Source organism: Sprattus sprattus, assembly GCF_963457725.1.
Source record: "Sprattus sprattus genome assembly, chromosome: 12".
NCBI classification, from domain to species: Eukaryota; Metazoa; Chordata; class Actinopteri; order Clupeiformes; family Clupeidae; genus Sprattus; species Sprattus sprattus.
Genome location: NC_137910.1, coordinates 10,534,360 through 10,553,910, shown reverse-complemented (window position 1 = coordinate 10,553,910; position 19,551 = coordinate 10,534,360). Strand labels below are relative to the sequence as shown.

The following is a 19,551-nucleotide window of genomic DNA, read 5'->3' as shown; positions in this document are numbered from 1 at the left end:
CACACGCACGATTGCACGCGCAGGCACACACACACACACACATACACACACACACACACATACCCACAGACACCCACACACACAAACACACACACAGACACAAACACACACACACACACACACACACACACACACATAAATACAGAGTTACACTGAGCCTTATATGAACGTAAAAACAAAGGGGGGGGGGGGGCGTTACATATTAAGCATAACAGCACATGTATGTTACACGTCTCGGAACACGGCAACTTCTCACATAGTGCACTTATTTCATAGAACTAAAGATAAAACCTAGACATTTTTTCTACAATAGTCCATCTCAGACTGTGCAAAGAGAGAAGGAAAGAACGATTGAGACCAGGATTCGAGGACTTTAGGTCTCATTGACTGAACCACTTCCTACATACTGACCTGACAAATTAACTGTGTATATGGAAATTGTCAAGCATTAAAATGCATTGCCAAAATAGTATGAGGTACAATGAGGGATTGATTCAGAATCTACAGTGCCCCCTACTGGTACAGTCTGCTTGCCACAGTTGTTAACAGGGAAATTGCATTCATCCTCTTGCCAGAGCAACTAGATTAGTGCCACTCAAAGCATAATAAAATTCAGTGTTATCATTGTATCTACTGAATATTAATACTGATCCACCTTTTACTATACAAATCCCTAAGCATTCGGCCGAGCAAACAGCACTTAGGTCCAGCGCATGCATGACGGAAGGGGTTAGGAGACAGGGCAGGAGGGTGGATCTAAACTCCATGCAGCCGCAGGCAGAAGAGGGAAAGAGGAAGACAAAGACAAACATAGCTGGGCACATGACAACTAAGTGTTTGCACGCAGTGTTTGACTTAAGTAATCTTTACATAACTGGGATACAGCTAGGTCAAGATTCAAAGCTTGACGATATTAGTTTGAGAACTGGTGAATTGGCAACATATGTTTAGGTTTAAGTGAACTATAGATCTTTAGCTATAGATCAGTGCATGGGTGTTCTGTTATTAGTGCTGAAGGAGCAATTGCAGTTATTTGGACAATATGTAATACGGCATGACGAGACACACACACACTTGAACATACAGACTAATACAACCTTGCACACACACACATACACACAGACACACACACACACACACACACCCACACACACACACACACACACACACACACACACACACACACACACACACACACACACACACACACACACACACACACACTATTTCACAGTTTCTCATACATTCGTGGATATCCTGCAGCTATTTAGCCTTTAAAGCACTAAAGGGTGAAATGTGAAGAGTGAGGGAAGAATGGTAAACGATAGCACACAATGATGGAATGACATCAGCACTACCACTAGCATACCTAGCCTAAACATCAAGGTCAAATATTCACAATCTATGCATTAAAGAAATATCTACAATCTATTCATTTGAAGGCACACACAATGGAAAAAAACTCATGCTAAAAGCTGCTGCAAGAAATGTTAGCCGTTCTCGCTAACTTCTGTCAGCCCTTACATGTGTAGTGAAAACATGGCATAACTTCAATGCATTTCAGTGTTAAAAAATACAATACAAAAAAGTTATCTGAAAACTCTAGCTTACAGCAGCTTAAAGCATGTACGGGAGAGATCCTCTGGCGCAACATAACATCACAAAGCACTCTACCACATCAGTGCTACACATCTACTAGCATCAGTCACTAAAACCACCAGAGAACTCTGTCAGGCCTTCCAACACTACCAGCCAGCACACTTCCGCATATGAAATCAACTGCTGAACTAGTCCAATGGCGAATAGACATCAGTGAATGTGACATAAAGCAATGTCCTGTCACTGACACCTATGGATTCAGCTATAAATGATGAATGATGGGCAAAGGAGAGCCGGAGCACTGCACAGTGGCTTAATTTAATGAATGAATTAAATGCAAATGTCAGCTAAAGAGTTTCAGTGATTGAGTGTATGGAGGATAGAGGTGGATATGGAGATGGAGGTCTGAATGGAGGTACAGGGGGCAGCAACAAGGGGTAGAGGGGCCAGCCACCCAGAAAGGAGTTGGGGGGGGGGCGGGGAGGCGTGGGCACAAGCACTCTGGTGCACTCACTCTCTCTACCCAGCATGCAAGTGGGGTGAAAGGTCAGGAAATGGGAGGCAGCCAACGAGCAATGATGCCAAGAAGACGCAGTTAGCAGAGGTTGCAGTCAATTCACTCACCATCACAAACAGTCCACAGCACAGGCTGACACAATTTCCCCTCGGTGACCAACAGACAAGCACGATCTTTACCTTTCCTCTCAGAAGGAGAAACAAGGGCCTGGCATGGCGTGGCACTACTGAACTACTCACAGATCTGAATACCTTCTCCCCTCTTTTCTCTCTCTCTGTCTCTTTCTCTCTCTCTCTCAGGGGCTGGGAAGATGGAAAGATGCCCCACTGGCGATGTGGTCTGATGGCTTCTCTTTCCTTGTGTTGATCCAATAGGCACGATCCTGTCCCTTCAGCCAAGGCTGAACCCTAAAGGGCTTGACTTCTGATAGGGTGACGCTAATAGTGACTGAAGAGGCCTAATAAGAGGGCACACTAGACTGAATAAGTGTTCTCTGTGATGGTAGACCTCACAATGGTTTTGATACCATAACTCGCAGTTCAGCTCAATTTCGAAACATCTGGACTGAATTATGTGAAATGATGTGAGATGATGTGAGAAACTGCAGGTTTGGCTTCAAAAAAATGTGTATTAACAGAACAGCTATGTGTGACAAAGCTAGAAATGTGAAATGGATCTTAAAAAAGAAATTATGGTATGACCTAAAAAGAATGTAAACCGACCACTCCATGAGGGTTTGTCACCATCATCTATTTGATAATAACTGTTTCTGTTTTGATTCACTGAATGCTACATGTTTTCTACTGTGGCCGGGCAAAAACCACAACCCATCTCATGACACTGCTAAGACTAACACTGACCTTTGCAAGACATGTGCAGATCTCACAATAATAGCACTTTCGTCACCACTACTCAAGCCTCCCCTGGCACTTGTGTAATTCTTATCAGATGGGCATAAAGATAGGCTGTTACTTATGACAAAGACAAATCTGGGAATTCACTACAAAATGCTATTTAATGATGTGACTTAATGGCATGATGGTATTGATTTGATAATGTGAATAATGAATTGAAGTTGCTTAAGGCAGTGAAAGGTTTACTGCAAGAGAAAACTGATCTAGCGAATGATGCTAGCTAGTGAGAAGCTAATGGCACTAGTGAGATGCTAATGATTCTAGTGAAATGCTAGATTTAGTTCACTTCACATCTGAGGAAAGTCTGCAGATTGAGAGGAGTATAAAACGCCATCTACCCACTGAAAAGCCTGTAATCACATGCAAACCATCCAAACAACAATCAAAAGCCAATACGTCTTTCTCAAAGGTGGCATCACATTTATTCATTCAAAATGACAAACTTTAAAGGATGTGATCAATCTACAACTGCAACTAGTCTTTAAATAACAATAAAGGTAACTCGCTTTAAATTCACGCTCAAACGCGTGAGGGATAGAGCCAATAGCCAACATTATTTCACTTCAGGGTAGCCAGCTTAAAAGACTATGTCAGTATGCCTTTCACATGAGACTTAGAGAAATTCCAAACCCTAACTTGCTCATCTCCATCTATCCCCCACTGTCGTTCATTTCAACATGCATTTGCCTCTCAATTACAGAGTTAGAAGCAGTAAAAGTGATGCCACGTCTTAAGTCGCACTTTCGGTCGAGACTTATTCTGGCACATTTAGGATCTGCGCAGACATACCAGTGTGCCAGTTTTTCAATCTAGCAAAACGTGGGCCTTTATGTTCTGATTCAAATTTTTCCCTGTGGCATAAGGAGGGAGAAAGGGAGGGAAGAAAACAGACAAAGAAAGAGAGAGAGAGAGGGGAAAATATGGGTTAGGGACTTTTAGAGCCTCCATTTTCCTATCTGACTCCAGTAATGCATTTCTAAATGACTTGAACTTTCCATTTTGTGTATCTGTTCTGAACAATAGCCTCAGTAGAATGTGGAACTCTGTATGGAATTCTAAGCTCAAGAAGGGAGGTTTGAGATTAAGAATGTTCTGGAACTCCAAGCCAAGGGTATCTCAGAAAGCTCTGGCAGATGTCACTGCCTTGTCAGTTTGCTGTGGGAAGTGGGGCCAAGTGAGCGAGAGAGTAGTTCACTGTCTGGATACCAGAACACCATGAGAACTCCATGTTTCTAGGCTAGAGGCATGGACGTGAATCTAGCGTTTGGCCTAGCACTAAACTGTTGGAAAGTCCAAAGCTAAACCTCAGAATGGGATTCAAGTTCAGCACAGAGAGTGATTTGAGGCAGGGGGTCGCGGAGAGATAAGATCTCCTTTGAGTGGCTGACTGACAGAAACACTGCACTGATTAGGTGATGGATGGGTCAGAAGCCTTAACCTCCAAAGGACTGTCTCTCACAGGCCACCAGTAGCTGCTGCTAGCTGCCTACCTTGACTTCATCAGACGGTCCTCATCTGGGTCTTGCACTAGAAGAGGGAGAGAAGGGAAGACAGAACACACAAATCAGTTGATCTGAAACTTATTGTAAATTTGGCCAAACAGCTTTGTGTGACCACTATTTTTTTCTATAGTTAAACTCAATACTGTTCAGTGGCTAAACAACAGAAAGTTCAGTAGTATTTAAAGAGACATCAAGGTGTGACTTAAGCATACCGAATAAGTAATAGTTTTTGACTATAGAGTAATAGTGCAAAGATGAAAGCTATGCTTCTGGTCAGAATGTTAATAATTAATGATATAATAATAATAATAATAATCATAATCATATATTAAAGATGATTCATGTTTTAAATTCTGACTGAACGCCAGGTCTGACACTCACTGTACTCGGTGCCAGTGAGGTGGGCCAGGATGCGGAAGGACTTAGACTGGTGTTGGGAAGCGAGACGGGTCCCCTCCTCGATCTCCTGGCTCATGTCCTTATTCAGGATGACTGCCTGATACACTGGGGAGGCACTGTCTACAACACGGTCTTTTACTGGGAGAGTACTGGAACCATAGAGAGAGCCGCCGCAGGCGTCAGATCGACCAGCCACCCAAACAGGGGACCAGAGAGAGAGAGAGTCTCTGCTGATTGTCATGGTGTGGTTTGGCATGTGTGACACTCAAACATGTGAAGGTGTTTATGTCTCATAGAGTGGTGAGAAAATGGTTTATATACAGCATGTGCAGATAAACAACAAAACAAACAGACAGACAAAAAAAAGCTTGGTGACAGACTGATGTGTCTAATGACTAAGGCAAGTAAGCTTACATGTGAAGCACTATATCTGTGGGACTAGACCAACACAGCTTTGCTTAGAGCATTTACGTTTGCGGAAAAATCATTCAGTACAAACAGTCAGGAATGCAAAGACACAGAAAAGAGCTCAGAACATTCTCTTGTCTGGCACTATAACGCTAACGCCCAATATCTCTAAGCCATTCGGTTTTTAAAACTTTGACATGACTGAAACCACCCAACTGATTGTAGCTGCGCTCCGAAACACTGAAATCCACCCAGGAATCCCTCCTCCAGGAAAGATGAACTTTGAACTTCAACCATCAGAGTTCAGAGAACCAACAATGCCAACAAAAGCTCCCGCAACCTGCCAGACAGCTCTGCTACAGTAGCTAAAAGTGGATTGGAAATGTACAAAACTCCACCTTAGGGGCATTGAAAGTATGGTGGTGATAACATGATACAGATAAAATGTTATGTAGGTTATAACTGAAGCGTTTTAACTGGTCCAAAAGATAAATGAATGGAATAAAAGCAGTGATGAAATGGAAGCATTTTTTTAAATGGACATTTTCCGATGACAAAAGTTAAATAATAGAGCCTGTGCTTGTTAGAGGAAGTTTTACTATTGCCCTTTTGTAGAAAGCCCTTTTGAGACACATCTTTGGGCCCTGGGAATCTCTTCACCATCCATACAGCTATCCTTTATACGTGACATCAAACTGACCCTTGCAATCTTTAAGGGGACTTCCTTTGAGATACCTGTGCACTTTTAGATTTGAGCCCTGTCATGAGGTCACCATTGCATTTGAGTGGAAACAATATGTGGTAATCTGTAATCCAGATTCAGATCCAAAGGCACACAACCAATTGAGGGGGAGAAGAAGGGGAACATGGAGGAGGGGTTAGAGAGGAGGGGGGGCACAGTGCTTGGGGCTGAAGGGTGGGGGGGGGGGGGGAGGGCAAGTGAGTGAACAGGCAGAAGTGTGACAGGCGGTACAGGGGGCTGTGCCCGCCATAGATTGGATTACTTACGCCAAGGGGGATTCAGCAGGCATCTCATCACTGAGACAGGTGACCCAGCGAATGAGCAGAAGCCATGGACAGGGGGGGCGGGCATGGGGGGGGGCAGGAAGCGAAAGACAGCAAAAGGTGGTGGTGGTGGTGGGGGGTGGAGATATGAAGAAATGGATAAATAGAAAGGGCAGGAGTGAGAAAGGACGAGTAAGACAACGGATCCTACCTAGTGACTGCCTTGGTTACCCCCCTTTTTCTTCCCGCTTGGAGCAATCATGACCTTTCTCTAGTGGTTTCTGTTACAGTGCCCTAGTCACTGCATAAGGAGTATGACTGGGAAGGTTATGTTTGGGGAAAATAAACTTAAATTATTTTTTTAAATCCCTCAGATTATCATAAAGAAACACCTCAGAGAAGGAGAAATATCTGAGAAATCCGCTAGCTACTGTATGTTGAAAGTACAAACCCTCGGCCATTTCATTCTAGAACTGTGACTGTTTCTGTAGAAAAATCCATTAAGGTCAGTAGCCCTCAGTGTTGCACATGTCTGCTCAATTAATCGGTAGGTAGCTACCTCAACACTTTGAAGGTTGGGGGTTGTAACATTTTTCATGTTAAAGAGTTTCCTCTTGAGGTAAAGTAATCATTCTTTCACACAGAACTCTCTTAAACCATATCTGTTGACACACCTTAAGTATGAGCACCTATTCACATGTAGCAACATAGCTAACAAGCAGGTAGAGCACTGTAAAAGAAAGCACTGCTGAAATCTGGGTCTGGTCACCCACCCACAGCGTGTCTATGATATGTCATACGAACACAGACTCCATGTCACATCAAACATGTAAGCTGTAGTATCACATGCCCAATCTGCACACTGACACAAGTATACATGGCTTTGCATACATGCCTTCCATGTATTGATTACATTAGAAAATATTACCTCAAATAATACATATCTAAGTCATTCATTACATTACGTAGAACAACTGTTGATGAAGCTAATAAAAATGGCCACCACTGTGATTTCTGTGAAGGATTTTGTCCTCACTAGAAAAGTTTTACTATTACAGGTATAACCAGTATTTGATACACTGGCAGAACAATAAGCTGATGAGAGCATGAATGAATGAATTTAATCAATTCATTAATTCATCAATCACTTAAAGAGAATGAATGAATTAGTTAATGAATTAATGAATGAATCAATGAATGAATTAATGAATGAATGAATGAATGAATTCGTTATTTAATTAAGGAGTTAATTAATTAATTAATTAGTCAATTAATGGATAGATAAATGAATTAATGAACAAACAAGGACCTTCACATCCTCCCCAGAGAAGGTGCCTTAAAAGTTTTCCATTTGAAAAACCTGATTCTGATACTCGACATAAAACCCACAAAAGCCACCTCTGCTCCTATCTCTTGCTCCTAACTGACAACACACACCAAATCCAGGAACCCCACAGCAAACCACAAAACACCTCTTACTTACATACAAAACCACACAAAACACCTCTTACTTACACACAGTGCATTTTGTTTACCCTCACTGTTCCTTTAACACGTACACCTCTTACTTACACACAGTGCATTATGTTAACCCTCTGTGCCTTTAAAAAACTAAAAAATACTCTTTCATTGCAGTCAATCGTCTGACAAATCCTGTACCAGTTAGACCCGAAGCAGACTTTCAGAGTAGGTCTTAAGCTTCCACCAGCATCAAGCAGCAGCTCATACTGCTCTGGATTCAACTCACACAGGAGAGGGGGCAGCTAATAACGCTCTGGATACAACTAGCACAGGAGAGGGGGCAGATACTACAGCTTTGGATACAACTAGCACAGGAGAGGGGGCAGATACTACAGCTCTGGATACAACTAGCACAGGAGAGGTGGCAGTGGTGGTGGTGGTGTAGGGGGGGTGCATAGGGACCATGCAAGCAAAGGGACAGGCATGCCAAGAGGGTGCAGTGCAGTGGCTGAGACTCTTACCCGTCTTTATTTCCCTGGGTTTGCCCAGCGATAGCGTCCATAATAGCGTCCTGAGAGTACATGCTAATGGGGGTGTTGTACTGGGCGTGGATGATGGTGGCCTTGCCGCCCGGGCCCGGCACCTCAATGGGCTTGTGGGTGGACAAGGCTGTGTCCTTCAAAGCAGTGGGGTTGAACATTGGGCAGAGGTAATCGTTGCTGTGGGTTTGAATGATCGTATGGGGGGGGGTGGGGGGGCAAAGGGTGTTTTTTTGGTATGAAAAGAGAGACAGAGAAAAAGAGGGAGAGAGAGAGAAAGGTAAAGAAAGAGAGAGGGTGAGGAGGAAACAAAGGTAGAGGAGGGGTGTGAGAAGGAGTGAGGAGAGGAGTGAGTATTAGTGGTGCCCTGATAAAAAATAACAGGTGGCTTTGAAGAACAAGAGGACAGACCCAACAAACACACACTCATCCGCACTCTACGAACACCCACAAGCAACTAAAGCAAACCACAACACATTTCGTCAGTAAAGCACGTCTACAGGCAACAGGCCATGTCACTTCATTCTGTGAACTGGCATGACCTCTACACTTCAATCAGCAAAATCCATTATCCCCCTGAATCACTTCAGAAAAAACACATTCTGCATATGCTCCGCAAATACACACACACCAACACAAACACACACACACACACACACACACATGCACACTCATACCACACATGCAACCACGAATCAATCCGCAGACAAGTCATCATTCCACGACCCAAGACAAATAACACACTACGCAGCATGATGGCAGAAGTCTCTAGCAATTCAAGGCATGTGTGTTTAAGCAGTTAAAGCAATTTGTCCAAAGGGACAGGCTATGGTACACATGCCACATTGAAAATCTTCAATAACACAAACTAGTATACCGTGCACTGGCACTCTAGTCTAGTCTCGGTCAAGCGCGACAATATAAGCCACATGTTTTCAGAAGATGTTAAGTGTTCACATAACACCAAAGTCTCTTTAAAATCATATGGCTGACATCAGCTCGCCTGACTCATGCAATGACAGCGCACTTACCCTAACCCTAGGCCTAAACACACAGAACACACACAACACCTACAATATGACACCATGCATATCGACCACACTAAACACCCATACAATAAACATACTAACCCTAGGCCTAAACACATGGAACACACACAACACCTACAATATGACACCATGCATATCGACCACACTAAACACCTATACTATAACCATACTAACCCTAGGCCTAAACACATGGAACACACACAGCACCTACAATATGACACCATGCATATCGACCACACTTAACACCTATACTATAACCATACTAACCCTCCAGGAGTGTTGGAGATAACCTGAGACATTTGAAAGACAGCGAGAGAGAGAGGTAGAGAGAGAGAGAGAGAGAGAGAGAGAGAGCAAAGGGAGGTTAGTAACATTATTCAGTGTTCTCCAGGACTCTTTGAAACATCTGAGGGGGTCAAAGGTTAAGTTAACTTGGTGCCTGCAAAAGAAGGGTGGTGAGTCAGTGATCTGTGCCATTCCAAACTAAGAGTGAGGGCCCAGCCAGTATCTACATTCAGCCAATAATTGAGGCCCATCTCTGTGTCACATGGGTTGTTTGTTCATTGAGAGTGATACCCACAACACCTTTATGTTGATGGTCGATTATTTCTGCTATCAAATTACACATTGCCAGGTTGTGAAAGAAATATTAGTGAACAAATATTAAATCTCCAAATAAGTGAGTTGCAGAGGATTCAGAAGAGGGAGAGGAGAGAGAATAATAGAGAGCGCACTGGCACGGAGAGAGGGGAACTTGAACCCAGGCATTCCTTTTAAATAGACGACAGGAACAGGTGCTTTACCCGGTCGTCACAGTGACAGAGTAACTCTATCCCCTCAGACAACTGTGAAAAGACCGCAGCGATGTGCGCTACGAGAACACACCTCTCGTATTCACCCTTTCCTTAACAAAAGTTGCAGCTCCCCAATGAAGAGCAACGGCGGTTTGATATCACAGAATTTACTATAATTATATAATTATTATCACATTATAAATTCTATTTTGACTGATTCTATAATCATGTTTGACACTTGGCTTGAAGTTTAAATATTGTCGTGTATGTGATATCAAATCCTGATTCATTTGTTGGCATTCTGGAGGAAGGCTACCCGTCAAATGAGGAGATATCAGTGTGACGTTTCTACATTCCCAGACTCCAGGGGATTTGATACTAAAGGTAACTCTGTAATGAAAAGCGCAGCAGAGCCGGACACCAGGTCAGGTTCAGCCTCATGAGGTCATGAGCGAGTTCCAGTCATTATGAGGTCATGAGCGAATTCTAGTCATTATGAGGTCATGAGCGAATTCTAGTCATTATGAGGTCATAAGCAAATTCCAGTCATTACCATCTTTAGAATGTTCTGAGACTTCCCCAATCCATTTGTTAGAAAAACGGGACATCAGCAGGGCATGGTTATGCCTCCTCACCCAGCTCTCTCACTGACCATCAGTTCTGCTCTGTATCTGAAGAACACTCTCATAAACCATTGCAAAGCTTAATGCTCAATCATTCTATGATTATATATATTCCTCTTAAAAGCAGTGGACATTTCCTAGCAGAGTGTCTGTGTTCTTATCTCTAGCAGAACAATGATGTTGCGGCTGTGGAGAGTTCTTGAGGCATAGCCACACCTAGCTGTTAGCCTTAGCGTTGGCATACACCTGTATGCCGCCTGCTTACATACCCCAGTAAAAAGCCTGTGCCGGAGCCCTTGGCCTTCTGGCTCTCCTGCACCATGGCTATCTCTCTCAAGGTCTCCTCGGAGTAGAGGCCGATGGGAGAGTTATACTGCGTCTTCTGGGTCTGGCCCGGAGACGTCCCCTTGGTGGGCGTTGAGGAATTTACCGACTGGTTGAGCTGCTGCTTGACGGAGTTTGCCTCACCAGAAGTGTCTGTGGCACCAGCTGGGGCATTAGGGGGCACGGGACTGCCATTCATTTGCCCCTTCAAGGAGGAGAGACACGAGGGGAAGTGTGTAAAGGGGGGTGTCCAGTGCGGGGACGGAGCACAACTCAGGTCTGCACTTTAAAAACGATAGTTTCTTCAGCAAATCCTCTCAAAAGCTTTCTGAGTTACACCACGCGCTGGGTCTGAGATGAGTGCAGCCTAAGCGCTACACTCTGCTCTGTGGTCACTAGAGAGCACCCTTTCCCAGAGGCAGACGGGGAGGGAAGGTGCTCGCCGGAATATATGGTAGTAAATTAAATACCATCACCAGGTACCTCTGGGTACCTCTGAACGTCCGTGGGGTGAGCTCCAGCGGCCAGGGTTTTATATTACAGACTCTCTTTTAGGAGTAATGTGTTATCCTCTTCAAAATGCCTTCACAACCAGGCTGGCTTTACAAGGCAACCCTCATTGCACACACAACACACGTACAGTACAGTATGCGTATGCGTATGCGTAACCTAATCTGGACTATGTACGTGAGACTGTGGTCATGCCGTTCTTAAGAGATTTATTATTGATCTATTTCTCAAACCATCTTAACACCTTCTTTGTCCCTGCATGTACATTAGAAACTTTACTTGGTTTAAAATATGATTGGCTGGTAAGCCAAAAAGTTAATTTCGAGCCCTGTTTATGTCACAGGAAACATTAAGGAACACTGAAAGAACTGTAATGTATGTGAGTCTGAGCACATGTATGTGAGTCTGAGCACATGTATGTGAGTCTGAGCACATGTATGTGACTTGAGTCTGAGCACATGTATGTGATTTGAGTCTGAGCACATCAATGTAAGTCTGAGCACATCTATGTGACTTGAGTCTGAGCACATCTATGTGATTTGAGTCTGAGCACATCAATGTGAGTCTGAGCACATCTATGTGACTTGAGTCTGAGCACATCTATGTGATTTGAGTCTGAGCACATCAATGTGAGTCTGAGCACATCTATGTGACTTGAGTCTGAGCACATGTATGTGAGTCTGAGCACATATATGTGACTTGAGTCTGAGCACATGTATGTGAGTCTGAGCACATGTATGTGAGTCTGAGCACATGTATGTGATTTGAGTCTGAGCACATGTATGTGACTTGACATGACGATGAAGCAAAGCCCTTCTCAGAGGTTGCTGACCAATTTGCAAGAGCGTACCTGAGGTAAAAGGAAATTCAATGATCTCCAGACAGCACTTTTTATTTGACTATCTAAACCTAACCTAAACAGTATGATGTTCTAATTTTAAGTATCTAATTTCGTTCTATAAAAAGAACATTGACGCATGTAAATCTATTCGAGTAGACCCATAAATAAAATTATGAACATTGAAAATGAGAATAGTAGATCCTTTTTAATGAAACAGTTAGCTAGCTTGCGAAGATTTGAGTCAACCTGTTGCACCACCTTGCGTAAATGCTAAACAGCATTTAGTAAAATCGGCATGTAACCTAGGCTGTTTAAGCAGAATATCAGACATATTAACATCCGTCTGACTGATGAAAGAGGGGGTTGATCTGCAAGGTGGCTTTTGGGGGAATCCATTGATAGTGTGAAGAGAAACAGTTGTCCTTTTTTATACACACTACAGCTAACAGTGGCTGCAAAAAATATAGCGTTATTAAACTTAGCCTAATTGAAGGGGTGGAAATGTGTTTGTCATTGTTTTAATTATTAAGAACAAGAAGGGTATATAAATATGCATTTTTTTTTTTGAGCATCAACCGATGAAACTCCCCGTCTTAATTTAACCCCTGGTAATGTTCATGTGAGACAGACAGACGACAGGCCCTGCATGGCATAGGCTGTCTTTAGGCTGTCTGTTTCTGTCTCAAACTGCGTGAAAATGGTCGCAGGGAAGGACGGCCATGGATCCCCCGACAGTTCTAGGCTAAGCCCTCATTTTGTTTTAAACTCCTAGCAACACCCCTGAGAAAGCAACAACAACAGCAACTAAATCAGCTGGGCACTCTGAGCTGAGCTCTGACGTGTGGCTTTGAGGGGAAGGAGAGGGGGTACCTGCTGGTGAGGGATTGGCTGAGGCATGCCTGAGGATTCGATCCTCGAGCCCAGAACTGAACAAGGGCGCTTTGACCTGCGGCAGAAGAAACAAAACAGAAGATGAGAAATGAATGGAAAAATATATTAATGCTGTTACCCATTTTATGCTGTGAAGACTAAACGGCTCTTGACAGAAAACCGAATGAATCACAAAACAATATGACTTCCATATCGACTCATGAACATAAACACACAGCTAACTTAATTTGTAAAAGCACAGAGAGGGTGCTGTTCCGGCGGGTCAAGGGAGAGAAAAAAAGTCGTGGAACACTAATAAACTAAAACTGTCACCACAAACAAAACATTATTTATTCACATTTAATTCACAATGTGAAGTCATTTGCAGAAATGTCTTTCTTTATTCATGCCGTTGACATACTTTATACCCAATTGCAGTTTTATAGGGTCTATCTCATTTCTAAATCATAATAAATGTACCATTGCACTTCTATAATACACTACCCCACCGGAAAGATCGATTCACAAAAAAAATTACAAAATCTATCAATACATTTGAGGTTAATATTTGTGGGTGAAACAAGGTGGGAACAACCAAAACCCTGAGGTACAGCTAGAGATAAAGCATTTTACAGGAGTTCTGTAAAGAATATTGGAAAACATAAAAACAGACCCTGAAATTCACTCGACCCCATTTTCCCCTTTTCCTCCCAACCACAGAGGTCACATTACACAAGAGACAAGAGGGCTGAACTGCTGCCCTCGAAGAGGTGAAAAACAGGAGGATGACCCAAAAACAATCCTCTCAGGTATGCAGAAATCAAAACGGAGGGACATGCCGCTCCTTTTTTGGGTCTTTCTTCTGTTCTTCATTGCGAACCGCACTGCCCGTAAACCTTATTTGATCTCACACAAGATTTATCAGAACTGCACCCTCGGCTCGTGAGATTAAGGCCGTTTTAGGAAACCCATCACTCGAGGATTAGAGGCACCGCAGGGCCACAGGTTTGGCCCATATGGGAAAGATACCTCACGTCTTACTGCTGCTTCAGGGATTGCACACACCTTTGCGTTATACAAGTGGAACGGATAGGCAGCCATTTTGATGACTTGACTTAGGGTAAGGTCAGAAGACCCCTGGAGGTGCAGGATTTTGTATTTCATTTTGACGCAAGAAGATGGTGGAGGAGGCGCGATAACTACCTGAGAGGTTTTCAATAACTTCACAGAAATGCTGTGACAAAAACTCATCTGTCAAAGGCTGTCAACTGCCCTTTGAAAAGGGTGTCTCCCAATCACTGGCGTGCCAAAGACACACAATAGAGTTTCCCGAAAACAATCTCCATCCAGATATTTTGTATTAGGGCAATCAGACTTCCCATTATGTGCAGTCTAAATATGGACAATGTTGGCAGTGACAGATCGAACGGACACTCCAGAAGAGTAGCTCTCTTCCTTTCATGATACCGACTTGTCTGACCAGGTAAGGCCATGTGAAACATTTTCCTCCTCATTGATTTTATCAGTTAAATCCCCTCAAATCCACGATAATCAGCAGCCAAATAGGGGGGAAAGCCTTAAAGACAGGTTCCAGAGGGGTTCAGGAAAGACAAGGTTCCAGAAGGGTTCAGGAAGGGTTACTTTGGGAAGGACTGGAGTCAACTTGTGCAGGTATCTGTTTTTGAATCTTGGGCAATTTTTCTTTGTAAGTTTAATTTGCCTGCTGTTCTGTTGTTTCCAAGGTAAAATATGTACAGTCAGCGCTGAGACACTGACTCCAACCAACTTGTTTTGAGTCGATGTGAGGAATAAAAATAATATAGGTAGATAAAGTAAAATACAGGCATACTAGTATAGGCACTGTGTTTATAGAAAATTATTTAAATAAAAAGTGTCAGTTAACAATAAAAAAGGTTATTCTCAAGCCCAGAATGACCTCCGAGAAATGTAATCTGGGGAAGCAGGCGATCTGACCAACGTTTATGTCACTGTGTCAAATTAAACGGCTGGAGGCATCGAAGAAATCGGGCACAAATAATGTTCATGTTCTTCACCGGTCAACATTGGTACAGGTCAAGCATATGCAGCCTCGGGGCCAAGGTTTTTTAGGACAATAAGAGACAAGGAGGAGAGGACAGGAGAACTGAACACTGAGAACAGACAAGAAGCCATCCAGGCACTTTAGGCTATCTGTCAAAGAGGTCCAAGGCAGCAGTAAGAACAAGGCACGCTTTCATATGAATCACTTCCATCACATTAAACACCATAGCCTGTCAACCCTTTTAATTGACTGCGTAGGAGGGCGAGGCAGGAACAGAATGCAGTGACCTTTCCCAGCACAATACCGTACCATCCATCCATTTAAACCAGCCCAGCACTTACCCTCCCCCATACCATAGAGAATCGCATGTAAGGCGACTGGAGTCAATTCATTTGAGGATCCTTTTCAAGCCCTAGTGTTATCCATTGTATTGACAGAACCATGAGGATGATGATGTCACAGCACCATTGATCTCAAGGTTCAAATCTTGTTAAGATTGAAGCAGAGGGGGAAATATGTAATAAAGTGGATTTGAAATTGTATGGATGTAGTCCTCTCAGGGGTCCTCTTCACTGAAATGCATGAAATGACGTTGGATCTCTGGCAGGGGATAGCCGCTAGTGCTACATGCCTGAATGAAATGCGCAAAAAACACATGCTGAAGGGCAACTTAGGCTTGGGCTGTCCTCTAAATACCAGCCATTGATCCAAGTTAACTTCCTTTTAGTGTTTGATGTCACATTTGTCTGACTGCACTTTGGAGCTTCAGAGGGATTCCGTTCAGATGCTGAATCAACCCCAACTGATTTTATATGTAATCAACATTTTGCCATTTAGCCAAGGCTTTCATCACGCCAGCAAAAAAAAAACATTTAGCTAATTTCACTGGCCTTTGAGCACCCTGGATCGTGGCCTTTACCAAACACAGGCACACTTCAAACATGCAGCTTGCAGATCAATGCAACATTTGAAATATCTTTACCTCAGGTTCAACTTGAAACCTCAGGCCCAGTATAAGGAGGTAAATCTAAACCACTGCCAGCTACCATGCTAACTTACCCCTCACCACATGAAACACCAGTCACCATGCTAACTCGTCCCTCACCACATGAAACACCAGTCACCATTCCAAACCCTCCTTGGCCGCATGACACTTAATCTCCCTGTCTGATCTTTATAATTACACAAGATGTGTAACAGCACTGTCCATCAAACGTGAAAAGAAAGGGAGCTTAGACGAAGCCTATTAATTCACACACCAGGCCCCAGTCACACACACACACACACACACACACAAACACACACACGCTCTGTGACACACACACACACACACAGATGCCTATCCTATCCCTGAGGTATTTGCAGCAGAGGGTTCACTCTGGCATGCTGTTTAGTCTACCCCATTTGCAGGAAAAGAAATAGCCATCCCTGAACTGGTGCGAGTGCCTTATAAAGGCTTACATCAGAATGAAAACCAGCTGTGTGGTGATCTTCCATCCAAACTGACGCCTACCTGTGCTGCCATCAATACTGGTTTGTTAAGCGGAGTGTTACAGAGGTATTGAGAGGGTGCCGTGTGTGTTTTTTACCTGGTCATAGTGAGGGCCAGGTTAAGGGCACACTTGATCTTATTCTGGGCCTCCAGGTGAGTCATTCCGTCCGTGCTGACCCCATCGATGGCCACGATGATGTCGCCCTGGACCAGGTTGCCTGACGCAGCCTTGCTCCCAGGTGTGATCTGTGGATAGACAGGTAAGCGTTTTGAGTCACAGTGTTTTGCACACAGAACAACCTAATACAAGACAACACAGCACATTACAGTGCAATATAACACAACACAACACAACACAACACAACACAACACAACACAACACAACACATTACAGTGCAACACAACACAACTCTACACAACGGGACAAGCCAGTGGCCAGTGCCAAGGCATCAACGTCCCACTCAGAGTGTCTGATCTCTGATTACACAGGACGTGTAAATCCGGCTAAATAAAAATAAGGAGGCACAGTCAATCCGTAATTAAAAGAGAAACACGCCGCTATGTGATCCCAAACAGCTGGACACATAAAGAGGTAAATGCTGTTTCCCCAAAACTAGACCATCCCAGTGGCAGCTATTAATCCCGCTAAAAATGTGAATGGAAAATCCAAAAACATGATTGCAGTGACCTGATCAGATAGCGACCCTGAGTGGAGCCCTACCTGTGATACTGTCATCTGTCTTTCTGTTTATTGGTCAGTGTATTCATACCCTGCTGTTTCGTGTGCTCTTTGTCACTTCACTGTATAATTTTCTCCATGTGTGCCAGTATGCCCTGGTGCTCAGTTTGCCTAGTTTGCTAATGTCCTGTTTTTGCCTTCTCGTTTTTGCTCCTGTTTGGGTTGTCTTCTCTCTTCCCTGCCTGTATTCTGGATTGCATTTGATCTGCTCTTAGTTGATGGTTTACCTGCTTGATTTTTGTTGCAGAGTATATTTAAATAAAAGTAAAGTCAAGCAACAAACTAAACTCCTACATTTCCCTCGGGATAAATAAGGTATCCATCTATCTATCTATCTATCTATCTATCTATCTATCTATCTATCTATCTATCTATCTATCTATCTCTTCAATCCATGAACAATACTCACTGTTATAGTCTTAGACTCTCAAGGAAACTCAAGGAGCAATGATGACATGCTGACCTTCAAGAAAAAAAGGTGTTGATTTGACTTCGCCTGTATGGTTTTGACACAACATTCTCTACTGTTTACCCGTCAAATCTCTGCCAGAATCCTCCCCAACACAAACCCACTCTGCTGATCTCAAGTTACTCCATTTCCTCTCCCTTTCATGCGTCTTCACAGTTTATTGGCTTTTCTTTGTCTATTCAGTGCACTCCTTGAACACATCGCTAGAAACTACCTCCATCGTTTCAGTCTCATGGCTCTCTGAACTAACACATGGAGGCGAGTCAACTCTTCGCCGCATAAAAAGAATACAAATGTGTGATTATATGGTATAAATATATGGTATATGGTATAATTCTTTCACTTGGGAAAGTCAGAAGTTATGAATGTAAAGAATTTAACAAACTGAAAGCAGATGGAGGCTGCTGTGTAGAAAATAACATTTTTGACATTTCGATATTTTCATTATCTCACCGTATACTTGAATCGAATAAGGTGACAGTACAAGCTGTGCAATTATAACAACTACCTTTACTCACAGCCAGGTCCTACAGTAAGAGCAGACTGTGGCGTCTTTAAACATTAAATTGAGCGGTAATATTGAGGTGTTGTGATGTGGGAGGCAGTGTTGACATTTCTTCTCTAATCTGTTAATTCCGGAAGGGGGTGATGGGGTGGGTATGGGGGTGTTCAGTAGTGTATTTCAGGCCACAAACCACCGTCACACCCCCGACTAAACAAATCCTCCGCGCTCACTGAATGGTAGAAGCAGGCGGTGAACTGGAAAGGTAGAGTTCACTCAGCTGTGCAGCACAGCAGAAATAAGCAACAGATCTGTGTGTGTGTGTGTGTGTATGTGTGTGTGTGTGTGTGTGTGTGTGTGTGTGTGTGTGTGTGTGTAAGTGTGTAAGTGTGTGTGTGTGTGTCACTGAGGCCACTGTTTCATTGTGTCCATGATGTTCAACCAAGACACGAGCACTACCATATATTATACCCTCATCTCATCATCTTAGTGACCAGGGACAGCCAGTTCACCACGGACTTATCCACACTATTCTAAACAACACTGGAAGAAAGGAAGAAACAATGGAATTAAAAAGGAAAAGAAATAAAGACTGGGATAAACTAGGCAACAATGAAAGAAAGAAAAAAAGACCAGAAAGAAAGAAGGAAAGAAAGCAAGATAAATCCACCAGGAGGCAGGGTGTTAACAGCAGCGAACCAGTGCTCCATTATGCATTTCCTTCCTCTCTCTCTCACTCTCTCTCTCTCTCTCTCTCTCATTCTCTCTCTCTCACTCTCTCGCTCTCGCTCTCATTCTCTCTCTCTCATTCTCTCTCTCTCACTCTCTCTCATTTTCTCATTATCTCTCTCTCACTCTCTCTCTCTGTCATTCTATCTCTCTCTCTATATATATATATATATTTATATGAGTGAATGGGCCTCAACCCCATAGGAGTCTCACCCATCTCCTCA

At 43.3% G+C, this 19,551-nt stretch overlaps 1 protein-coding gene across 7 annotated transcripts in view; it reads right to left on the bottom strand.

Moving 5' to 3' along the window:
• ldb3a (LIM domain binding 3a) overlaps nt 1-19,551 on the bottom strand; it is a 51,385-nt gene that overhangs the window by 13,985 nt on the left and 17,849 nt on the right. For 6 of the 7 annotated variants that reach the window (XM_080848924.1, XM_080848929.1, XM_080848928.1 and 3 more), the window contains exons 3-7: nt 16,986-17,134; nt 13,356-13,431; nt 9,661-9,683; nt 8,327-8,524; nt 6,348-6,377 (exon numbers count right to left, since the gene is read on the bottom strand). In XM_080848924.1, coding sequence (XP_080705050.1) covers nt 6,348-6,377; nt 8,327-8,524; nt 9,661-9,683; nt 13,356-13,431; nt 16,986-17,134 — 476 coding nt within the window. The remainder of the gene's footprint in view (nt 1-6,347; nt 6,378-8,326; nt 8,525-9,660; nt 9,684-13,355; nt 13,432-16,985; nt 17,135-19,551) is intronic. The other variant, XM_080848930.1, reaches the window with a different exon arrangement.